Below are 12,248 nucleotides of genomic sequence, written 5' to 3'. Positions count from 1 at the left end.
CTCAATGGGGAAATAAAACATAAAACTAGAAAACACGGGCAGGGAACACATACCTGGCTAACAACAACATTCAACGAACGACAAGGGGTGAACAAAAAGCAGGGCTTAAATACACAGTGAGTGATGACTGAATGAGATACAGGTGAAAACAATGAACAAAATGGCAGTGAAGATGGCAGGTGGATTCTGGGAAGTGTAGTTCTAAACAAGGACAAGTGAACACGAAGGCTAACCAAAACACAAAAGTGAAAACTAAGGAATGCAAAGGTGGCAGACAAAGGGCAACAGTGAAACAAGACAAGGAATTCCTAACATAGCCCCCCCTCAAGGATCGGATTCCAGACGATCAACATAAAATAAAAAATGTCCATTGACTGGGGGGGGGAGCTTGTGGTGGGCAGACAGACCAAGGGGGGCAACGACGGGCAGACAGGCAGTCCAGGGGGCAACGAAGGGTAGACAGGAAGTCCAAGGGGGCACAAAGGGCAGGCAGGAAGTCCAAGGGGGCACAGATGGCAGGCAGGAAGTTCAAGGGGGCACAAAGGGCAAGGACAGGTTCAGGTGGTCTGGGAGCTGGCCACCGGGCAAGGACAGGCTTGGGGAACCTGGGAGGAGGCCACTGGACAGGGACTGGGTCAGGAAGTCTGGGAGGAGGCCACAGGACAGGGACTGGGTCAGGGGGCCTTGGAAGAGGCCACAGGACGGGAACAGGGTCAGGAGGCCTGGGAGGAGGCCACAGGACAGGCACTGGGTCAGGAGGCCTGGGAGGAGGCCACAGGACAGGGATCGGGTCAGGAGGCCTGGGGGAAGGCCACAGGACGGGAACAGGGTCAGGAGGCCTGGGAGGAGGCCACAAAGGCTCTGGCGGTGAAGCCGTAGGAGGCTCGGGAGGCAGAGCCGCAGGAGGCTCGGGAGGCTAGGAGGCTCGGGAGGCAGGAGGCTCAGCTGAGGAGGCTCTGGGCGAGCTGAGGAGGCTCTGGAGGCTCAGAGGCTCAGGGGCGGAGCCGGGAGGCTCGGGAGGCGGAGCCAGGAAGCTGGGAGGCTCAGGGAGGCTCGAGCTGAGGGGAGGCTCTGGAGGCTGAGCTGAGGGAGGCTCTGGAGGCGAGCTCAGGAGGCTCAGAGGCAGGCAGTGGGAGGCTCAGGAGGCAGAGACGAGGGAGGAGGAACCATGGAAAGCTCGGGAGGCTCAGGGGCAGAGCCGTGGGAGGCTCAGGAGGCAGAGCAGAGGGAGGCTCGAGAGGCGGAGCCCTGGGAATCTCGGGAGGAGGAGCCCTGGCAGACTCGAGAGACTTGAGAGATGGAGCCCTGGGAGGCGGAGCCCTAGGAGGCTTGGGAGGAGGAGCCCTGGGTGGCTCGGGAGACTTGAGAGGCGGAGCCCTGGAAGGCTCGAGAGGCTTGAGAGGCGGAGCCCTGGGAGGCTCAAGAGACTTGAGGGGTGGAGCCCTGGGAGGCTCAAGAGACTTGAGGGGTGGAGCCCTGGGAGGCTCAAGAGACTTGAGGGGTGGAGCCCTGGGAGGCTTGAGAGGCGGAGCACTGGGAGGTTCGAGAGGAGCCCTGGGAGGCTCGGGAGACTTGAGAGGCGGAGCCCTGGGAGGCTCAAGAGGAGCCCTGGAAGACTCAAGAGGCAGAGCCCTGGGAGGCTTGAGAGGCGGAGCCCTGGGAGGCTTGAGAGGCGGAGCCCTGGGAGGCTCGAGAGGCGGAGCCCTGGGAGGCTCGAGAGGCGGAGCTCTGGAAAGCTCGGGAGGCGGAGCTCTGGAAAGCTCGGGAGGCGGAGCTCTGGAAAGCTCGGGAAGCTCAGAAGGCGGAGCTCTGGAAAGCTCGGGAGGCGGAGCTCTGGAAAGCTTGGGAGGCTCGAGGGGCGCAGGCTCTAGGACGGGCATGACCATTGGCGCTGGCTTTTGGTCAGTCCAGGCTATTGGCATTAGCCCGGGAATGGTCGAGGCTACAGGCGCTGGCTCAGGGACGGTCGAGGCTACAGGCGCTGGCTCAGGGACGGTCGAGGCTACAGGCGCTGGCTCAGGGACGGTCGAGGCTACAGGCGCTGGCTCAGGGACGGCCGAGGCTACAGGCGCTGGCTCAGGGACGGCCGAGGCTACAGGCGCTGGCTCAGGGACGGCCGAGGCTACAGGCGCTGGCTCAGGGACGGCCGAGGCTACAGGCGCTGGCTCAAGGACGACCAAGGCGACAGGCGCTGGCTCACTGACCTCTGAGGTGACAGGCACTGGCTCACTGACCTCTGAGGTGACAGGCACTGGCTCACTGACCTCTGAGGTGACAGGCACTGGCTCACTGACCTCTGAGGTGACAGGCACTGGCTCACTGACTGTGGTATGCACTGGCTCACTGACCTCTGAGGCGACAGGTACTGGCTCACTGACCTCTGAGGCGACAGGTACTGGCTCACTGACCTCTGAGGCGACAGGTACTGGCTCACTGACCTCTGAGGCGACAGGCACTGGCTCACTGACCTCTGAGGCGACAGGCACTGGCTCACTGACCTCTGAGGCGACAGGCACTGGCTCACTGACTGTGGTATGCGCTGGCTCACTGACCTCTGAGGCGACAGGTACTGGCTCACTGACCTCTGAGGTGACAGGTACTGGCTCACTGACCTCTGAGGCGACAGGCTCTGGCTCACTGACCTCTGAGGCGACAGGTACTGGCTCACTGACCTCTGAGGCGACAGGTACTGGCTCACTGACCTCTGAGGCGACAGGCTCTGGCTGGGTGACTGTGGTATGCGCTGGCTTGGGTTCACTGACCGTGGCTGATGAGGGCTCTGGCTCACTGACCTCTGAGGCGACAGGTACTGGCTCACTGACCTCTGAGGCGACAGGCTCTGGCTCACTGACCTCTGAGGCGACAGGCTCTGGCTGGGTGACTGTGGTATGCGCTGGCTTGGGTTCGCTGACCGTGGCTGACGAGGGCTCTGGCTCGCAGACCGGGGCAGGCGAGGGCTCTGGCTCGCTGACCGTACATTACGAGGGCTCTGGCTCGCAGACCGGGGCAGGCGAGGGCTCTGGCTCGCAGACCGGGGCAGGCGAGGGCTCTGGCTCGCAGACCAGGGCAGACGAGGGCTCTGGCTCGCTGACCGGGGCAGACGAGGGCTCTGGCTCGCAGACTGGGGCAGGCGGAGACTGGGGAGCAGAAGCCTTTCCTCTTCTCCTCCTCCACCGGGCGGACGAAGCTGGCAACGCTGGCTCGTTGGCCGTGGTAGGCGTGAAGGGACGAACCATGGGTGAAGGGAGAGTTACCACTGTGGGAGGAGTGGCAGGGTTCTCCTCGATGACGCCCACAGTAAACGGTGAACCGCAGGCCAGCAGAGTCTCCTCCACGAACGCGTGGAGCGTCCAGCCGCGCGTTGCCTGTGGCAACCGCTCCTTGAGCGCACTGTTCAGGCTCGCCTGGAAAAACCCCACCAGGTCGGAGTCAGGGAATTCGGTGGCACTCGCAATCGCGAGGAAATCGCGGATGTGGTCCTCCACCGGACGATTTCCCTGACTAAGGCTGAGCAGCTGACAGCTCGCTTTTCGAACTGCTGGATCCATGTTTGGTCGTTCGTTCTGTTATGAATGGAGGCAGCGAAGCAGACGAGGAGATGCGGATCCAAAAGCAGTTTAAACTTTATTAGAAAAATAAACAAGGCGGGTACACAAAACACGGGAACAAAGGAAAAACCCTCAATGGGGAAATAAAACATAAAACTAGAAAACATGGGCAGGGAACACATACCTGGCTAACAACAACATTCAACGAACGACAAGGGGTGAACAAAAAGCAGGGCTTAAATACACAGTGAGTGATGACTGAATGAGATACAGGTGAAAACAATGAACAAAATGGCAGTGAAGATGGCAGGTGGATTCTGGGAAGTGTAGTTCTAAACAAGGACAAGTGAACACGAAGGCTAACCAAAAGACAAAAGTGAAAACTAAGGAATGCAAAGGTGGCAGACAAAGGGCAACAGTGAAACAAGACAAGGAATTCCTAACAAAATCATTGTTACCAGGATTACAGGGTCCACAGGGTAATGTTGTTATGGCAACAAAATAAAGCTTTATGTTTGTTATTAAGCCATTATATCACATTAAAATAGTGTAACTATGGTTTTTTATTTACGTCTTGTGGTTATACTTTTGAAACCATAAGTATTAACGTTTCCAGATTGGCCCCATTCACTTCCATTGTCAGTGCCTTACTGTAACCCAGATATATTTATTTATTTTAAGAAAAGGGGAGACAAGTCAAAAGTAATTTTATAGTAATCAATGTTATGCTACAAATGCTACTGATTGAGGTTAACTTGTATTGAACCAAGAATTATCCTTTTAAGAGTCCAAATACACTTTAGAGCCATAGTAACCTAATAATTATGTTCATCTATCTTTGGAAAACAGAGACAAGGAAGCAGAATATTTTCCATACATTTCCATTGCTACCTCTATGTTGTTTTCCTGGATTCTTTGCCCACTGTGTAAAGTGCTGATGCCAGACACCTCGCCCTTTTCACAGCAGTTCCTTTGCTGGTATTTGCTCATGGTTGAATCAAATAGCATGTCAGCACAAATACCCTCACTCTTCACCCAGGATCAAAGGTCCAATCAGATTGTGGTAATGGACAGTCTTTCGGTAACTGTGCTATGCAGTTCCGGATGCATTATATTGTCTCTTCCATTACCTTGCAGCTAATAAAGGAGTAGCTAGAGCTAAGAGCATAAAAAGTTTTGATTGTCTTTCACTTCCCCGCTGCTATTGCCCTGAGAGCTAGTGAGTGCAAAACAGATCGTCCCCATTTGTCTGTGTTAGAATCCTCTGGGGTGGTGCCACTCGCCCTGCAGGAGGATGCTGATATTTTTGTTGTGCTAGTTTGTTTGTCTCACTGTAAAACGTTCCATCATCTATGACAAAAATAACAAAATCTTCAAGATAATAACAATTCACCCTAATCTAAACTAACTGGAAATCCCTCACTGAGCGATGAATAACTTTAGCATTTTATTACAAAGCTCTGAAGAAACTGAATAATAGGAATGACCCTCCCCTTTTTCTTTACTGTGTCTCTCACTCTTTCCCCCCCTCTCTCTCTCTCTGCTTACCTTCTCACTATGACCTTTGGGATCCCACAACCCAGGTTAATGCTGATCAAGTATACTCACTGAGCCCAGAGAATTAAAAGGCCAATGAGAAATTTAACAGGCGCCTACCACCTGCATCTCTTGCTATTCATCATCCTGTCATTACAAACACAAAATTAACTGCACTCCACTTTCTCCTCTACTGCGAGTTCTCTCACTGAACTATGTTAATATGTAATCCATAAACTAATTTCTCACCTGAAATCTGAGCCTTTTCTTTTGCCCCTCTCTGGGATTCCTGGGTCTGGACACATGTTGTGTCCTTGTGCCACCCCCATCTGGGATACTGCAAAACAAATAAGATTGAAACATATGAGTATACTTGACATATTTGTGCACTTTTCTTTGTATTTTGAATGGCCTAACCTTATTATTAACAAGTTTGACTATTTCAACTACACCCATTACTAGCAGGCACCCAAAATCAAACATTAAGCAATGCAAAATCCTTAAGGTGCAGTCATTCTCTTCTATTCACACTCACAATACATTTTGCCTTCTGCTGCATTTGGTCAACTCTGAACTGGCAAATGTATACAGCGAAAATATGTTTGACCATCAGATGATCTAAATGTAAAAGATTGACCTCTTGGCTCAATACAAATAATACAAATTTCAAAGCTGTGAGGTTTACATTGTTGTGGTATAATTTTGCATGCTCAAAGGCTAGTGAGACGGCACCTTTGCAAACATTTTCAGTGATGTGATCAGTGATGTGATTTTCCTCTCTATCCAGCATGACCATGCCCCTGTGCACAAAGCAGGGTCCAAAAAGACATGGTTAAATGAGTCTGAGTGTGGAAGAACATGACTGGGCTGCACAAAGCTCAGACTTAAACCCCACTGAACACCCTTGGTATAAATTGGAACGGCAACTGCAAGCCAGATCCCATCACCCTATATCACTGCATGACCTCACTGATGCTCGTGGCTGAAAGAGAGCAAATATCTGTAGCCATGTTCAAACAACTAGTTGAAAGATTATCTAGTAATATGGGAGCTTTATAGCAGCAAAGGAAGGACCAACTGCCTATAAATGTCCATGGTTTTAAAATAAATCTTCAAGAAGCACATATGGGTGTGAAATATTGGGGTATCCATATATGTTTGGCCATATAACATATCTATGAATATATTAGAATGTCCACAGCATGCCCAGGAGCTTTATTCACTGAACAAAGGAATCAATCGTTCTCCCAAGAATGTCATGATATTTTGAGTCATCATTATGTGAGCACACAATTTCCCTTGGCATGAAAACACACTAGGCCAGACAAGCTGAAGTCATCCAGCCCAGCAGGAAGTGAAACTGACACGCAGGGTCAAGGAGGATGGCTGCAGCTTCGATTTCTAAAATAGGTATCCTATGAGGTAGAAGAGGACAGTGCTGGAAATACCCTGAAATGACACTTTGGCCAAAGTGCACCTGGGTGCCGATTCTCGTGCATATTGATTCAGGACAAAAAACCAAGCTTGTCAGTGCTGCTGTGGAGAAACTGCTAGCCATGGTGACGGTACTGGGATCCCTGATGACACTCTCAATGGCACATGCTCACATAGGCAGGCTTTTCTCACAATGATGCAGAGGTAATAGCAATGTAAACAAAGATTGTGTTTCATAGCATAACAGAAGAAAGCATGCTGGAGGAGACTCTCAGCACAGTACAATTACCCCAGCCCTCGATAAGCATTTTCTTTCTCTGTTTACAGACAATAAAAACAGTCAATTATTTTCCATCCGTGCTGGCCTTAGGGAGAAAAAATAGCTCCATTTGTCTCCATTTGGCATGGCGTAAAATAAAGATAGCGTTAATGATCAAGGTTGTGCTTTTATGCTAAACGCAAGGACACACCCCAAGTGTGGTACTGCTTTCATCCATTCGTGGAAAATGGGATTTGCACTTTGACAATGCGTAAATGCTGAAACTTCATCTTAAAAAGGAAGAAAGGCTGAAGGCTTAAAATGATAATTTATTTTTAAAGTCAATCCATAGTTTAGAGTCTAGTGTGTATTGCACAATGTACACATATGCTTATTGTACTGTAACTACTTTTTATATGTAGAACATGTTCTTATAGCAAGACTTTGACCAGCCAATCATAGCTCTCTGATTTTAGGAGTATATATAAATAACAGATTTGACAGAGGACAGACAAAACATATATTTCAAGACAAATGTGATACATACAGTTACCATTAATACGAAATTACTTATACCAAAATATTGATTTTGACCATTCTCGCTATCCTCAAGTTCCCCTTCTGTCGCTCTCTCCACGTTGTGTCGGAGAAGCGACACTAGGGGTCTCTCTTGAGTGCCGATATTCACCTCTGATCTTATTGAAAAGGGCCAATGGGAGTTGGCAGTCAGTATTTGCATACCCCGCCCCCGGACATACGGGTATTTAAGCGGGGCAAATACGGGAGTTCATTCAGAAAATTTCTTCGGAGCCGATGGTCTGTCTGCAGTTCGCGTTCGATGGCCAGGCGTTTCAGTACAAAGTCCTCCCCTTCGGCCTGTCTCTGTCCCCTCGCGTCTTCACGAAAGTCGCAGAGGCGGCCCTTGCCCCGCTACGAGTAGCCGGCATCCGCATTCTCAACTACCTCGACGACTGGCTCATCCTAGCACACTCTCGAGAGTTACTACGCACACACAGAGACCAGGTGCTCCGGCACCTCAGCCGCTTGGGGCTTCAGGTTAACTGGGAAAACAGCAAGCTCACTCCAGTTCAGAGCATCTCTTTTCTCGGGTTGGAGTTCGACTCAGTCTCAATGACAGCACGTCTCACGAGCGAGCGTGCTCAGTCGGTGCTGGACTGCCTCGCTTCCTTCAAGCCAGGCACAGTGGTCCCTCTAAAACTTTTCCAGAGGCTCCTGGGGCATATGGCGTCCTCCGCGGCGGTCGCACCGCTGGGGTTGATGCATATGAGACCACTCCAGCACTGGCTCCAGACTCGAGTCCCGAGACAAGCATGGCACCGCGGCACATATCGGGTAAGGATCACCCCTGCCTGCCTCAAAACACTCCGACCCTGGACAGACCTCTGCTTTTTACGGGCAGGAGTGCCCCTGCAGCAGGTGTCCCGACGCGTCCTGGTCACAACCGACGCCTCCCGGTCCGGGTGGGGTGCCGTGTGCAGCGGGCACGCAGCAGTGGGCCATTGCACGACCTGATCCTCAGGTTCCTGAGAGGCGCCCGGAGGTTGAATCCCTCCCGGCCAGCCCTAGTTCCCTCCTGGGATCTCTCGGTAGTCTTGGCAGAACTCCAGAGACCTCCCTTTGAGCCGCTCGAATCAGTTGGACTCAGGGCCCTCTCTCTTAAGACGGCCCTGCTGATCGCGCTCGCCTCCATTAAGAGGGTCGGGGACCTGCAAGCGTTCTCTGTCAGCGACACTTGCCTGGAGTTCGGTCCGGCAGATACGTCTGTGATACTAAGACCGCGACCGGGCTATGTGCCCAAGGTTCCTACCACACCATTCCGTGATCAGGTAGTGAACCTGCAAGCGCTGCCCCGGGAGGAGGCAGACCCAGCCCTTTCGTTGCTGTGTCCAGTGCACACCCTGCGCATTTACCTGGACCGCACACAGAGCACCAGACGCTCTGAGCAGCTCTTTGTCTGCTTTGGTGGACGGCAGAAAGGGAATGCCGTCTCCAAACAGAGGCTCGCCCAATGGGTTGTCGACGCCATCACACTGGCTTATCATACTCAGGCCGTGCCCCTACCCTTGCGGGTCCGAGCTCACTCAACAAGGGGTGTTGCGTCCTCGTGGGCACTGGCCAAGGGCACCTCCCTAGCAGACATCTGTAGAGCCGCGGGTTGGGCAACACCCAACACCTTCGCAAGGTTTTACAACCTCCGCGTTGAGTCGGTTGCATCTCGTGTTTTCTCAGGTCCGAGCCCGTAGAACTCGGTAACACGTAGACCGACCGGCCGGGTGGATCGCTTGCGCCCAGCACCCTTTTCCTGACGTCAAGGTAAAGTAGTGCGCCTTCTTCCCAGGGCGCCCCACTCCGAGTCGGGCCCCTGATTGATTCCTCCCCAGCCCTCCGGGTCCGCGGTTCAGCGGAGGAACTCGCCGACCCAAGCCACTGCGGGTACCCTGATGGCTACCCTGTACTGGTACAGGTGCTCCACAGGTAAGGCCTCCTGCTCGGACTCCCCCCTGTGTGTAATTCCACGGTTCTGTCCCCTTACGAGCGGACCCCCCGTGTCTCCCTTAGGCAGTTACAGCTGCCTCGGTCGCAGTGCTGTAGCAACTCCCCCCTTTCGAGGCTGGATCTACCACCGCACCATACTTTCCACACGAGCCCTAAGACGGCCGTGTGACGTGTCTACCACTTTTCCTCCCCAAGAAAAAGGGCAGGTGTGGTCTCCGCAGGGTCTGGGTAAGACCCCCTTCCCTATATGCGTGTAAGGGCCCCGGCCGTGATTGCTCTATGCGAGAAACATAGAGAGAAAAGATGTCCAGCCAGGCTGGCCCGTTCCCATGTTGGCAAACATCGCCTTGTTCCCCTCCCAGGGTAACTAGAACGACTCCGATGTTCTTATGGGGCATTGGGGAAGAGTACGTGCAGCCAGGTACAGACGATGCGTGGCACTGGATGAAATCCCTGCCCGCCTCTGTATCGGCGGTCCACGTACAAGGTTCAGCGCATGGCAAGATTGGAATGGGTCCCCTAGTGTCGCTTCTCCGACACAACGTGGAGAGAGCGACAGAAGGGGAACGTTTGGTTACGTATGTAACCTCCGTTCCCCGAAGGAGGGAACGACACGTTGTGTCTTTCCTCCGCCATGTCGCTGAACCGAGCCACTGTTGTGGCCGGACCATTTCCGGCTCCTCAGAAAAATCCTGAATGAACTCCCGTATTTTCCCCGCTTAAATACCCGTATGTCCGGGGGCGGGGTATGCAAATACTGACTGCCAACTCCCATTGGCCCTTTTCAATAAGATCAGAGGTGAATATCGGCGCTCAAGAGAGACCCCTAGTGTCGCTTCTCCGACACAACGTGTTGTTCCCTCCCTCGGGGAATGGAGGTTACATACGTAACCAAACGTTAGGGTTAAGATTGATGGATAGGAATGTGTAGCATGACAACAAGGATGTTCATACAGGTACAGTCCCTACTTGCCCATTAACTGTAGCTGCTGTGGCCAATGAAGAAGATAATCTGTAGCAAAAGGTTTACTTACAAACTGATATCTTGCTGTGGTTGTCTTTACTTGGCAGCATCTTCACCCCTCTGGACTTCAGTTCTGTCATTTTCTTCACTGTAAATCAAAATAATTATACCATGTTTATTTGAGAGCAGGAAAGATATGGAAAGGCTTAAAAATAAATACATAAATAAATCATAAGGCCAGATGCTTGCTAGGCATTTAAAATCATGAGCCAGACTGTAATTACAATTACAGTCTTTCAAAGAAGCTGTCATTCTTTAGCAAAAAGCCTATTGAACTTGAACATAGCTCTGCATGTTGTTGAAAAACTGACAAATATAATACCAATACATTATTTTATGCACACACAGAGGCAGCCAATAGTTCTGTTAAATTGTCTCAAGGCTTCATGGCACTTAAATCCTCTCAAAAGAAAATCAACATTTGGGTATTGATTTGGAATAGAGGTATTTTCCATTAATAGCTGTTTAAGCAAAAACCCTGTGTCAAATAACAAAGTTTATCTTTAAAATTAAGTACATTGATTCAAATATATTTGCCACTACCATAGGATCTCACCAGAATGTGCCATTTTCATGCCCTGAACATTTGGTGGGTAGAGGAAAAGAAAATGTTTTCTGGATAATTATGAACAAATCTCTTGAAAGAATCAAATCAGTGTCCAATTACAGAGAGGGAACCATGTTGTATAAATATGTAGTATGGATCAAAATGTATTTTGGATCGTGTTGGCTACGATAACACTGTCAGTGTTTGAGACTGACCCTCGAATTGGCATAGTCATAAATCAGATTACATGATCAGCTTTAATACTCTGGATAAGCAACCACAGCGATAGTAACAAAAGCAGATATAAAAGGTGGTGACTCCCTAAATCCAGAAAGTCTTCTTTCTGAACATAACCATATTTAGCACTCTTAAAGGAATATACCTGGTTCAATGCAAGTTAAGCTCAATCAACAGCATCTGTGGCATAACGTTGTGCCATTATGACTGTGTTACAGTCAGGCACTTACAATGGAATTGAATTAGGCCTTTTTTTAAATGAAATACATTTTTAATTAAAATGCCTCTATGTAACCCCAACATTGGTTGTTATTTTTTAAGTCAATATTTACTTTTGTGGTAATCAATATAATTACACAAATGCTGTCGATTGAGCTTAACTTGTATTGAACCCAGAATATTCCTTTAAGTCTGGCTTATACTCAACACAGCCACTTTTCGTGAGGGTTCACGGACACAAAGTGACGTTATTGTGGCTGTTGATTGGCCTTCGCAAGCAAAACTGAGCAAAGCTCAGTTCAGGTCACTGTGCCTGTGACTTAGCCATGACTCAGCATCCTCCATGGCTTCTGTGACTCTCCATTTCTGCCCTGTCCTTATGGCTATGCCTGTTTGAGCAACTTTTGGGTCACAGGACTCTCTCATCTGGGTGACTTTGAACTCCTCCAAACTGCTAATGGGACATGTCAGCATACTGCTTTGCCCATAGAGGGCGATGTAACTCAGGCCCCGAGGTAGTCCAAGCCAGGTCAGAAACCTGCTGACTCTCCTCTCAAAACTCTCAATGGTGGATATTGGGATTTCATAGACCAAGATTGGCCAGGGAATTTGTGGAAGAATGCCATGCTGGTAAATCCAGTCTTTGATCTTGCCTGGTAGTCCTGACATCGCAAGATGTGGTCTAGTAAGTCAACAGCTCTTGTTTATGTTATATTGTGTAATATATATACAGATGAAACTCGAAAAATTAGAATATCGTGCAAAAGTTCATTAATTTCAGTAATTCAACTTAAAAGGTGAAACTAATATATTATATAGACTCATTACAAGCAAAGTAAGATATTTCAAGCCTTTATTTGATATAATTTTGATGATTATGGCTTACAGCTTATGAAAACCCCAAATTCAGAATCTCAGAAAATTAGA

General features: G+C 50.2%; 1 protein-coding gene across 1 annotated transcript in view; it reads right to left on the bottom strand.

The window, feature by feature from the left end:
* LOC127650708 (CUB and sushi domain-containing protein 2-like) overlaps positions 1–12,248 on the bottom strand; it is a 467,844-nt gene that overhangs the window by 233,308 nt on the left and 222,288 nt on the right. Inside the window, exons 9-10 of the mRNA XM_052136305.1 lie at positions 10,329–10,406; positions 5,334–5,421 (exon numbers count right to left, since the gene is read on the bottom strand). Of these exons, the coding sequence (XP_051992265.1) occupies positions 5,334–5,421; positions 10,329–10,406 (166 nt within the window). The remainder of the gene's footprint in view (positions 1–5,333; positions 5,422–10,328; positions 10,407–12,248) is intronic.

The sequence above is a fragment of the Xyrauchen texanus genome, chromosome 10, assembly GCF_025860055.1.
Source record: "Xyrauchen texanus isolate HMW12.3.18 chromosome 10, RBS_HiC_50CHRs, whole genome shotgun sequence".
In the NCBI taxonomy this organism is placed as follows: Eukaryota; Metazoa; Chordata; class Actinopteri; order Cypriniformes; family Catostomidae; genus Xyrauchen; species Xyrauchen texanus.
The sequence above is the reverse complement of the archived record's forward strand: the minus strand, read 5'-3'. Positions and strand labels throughout refer to the sequence as shown.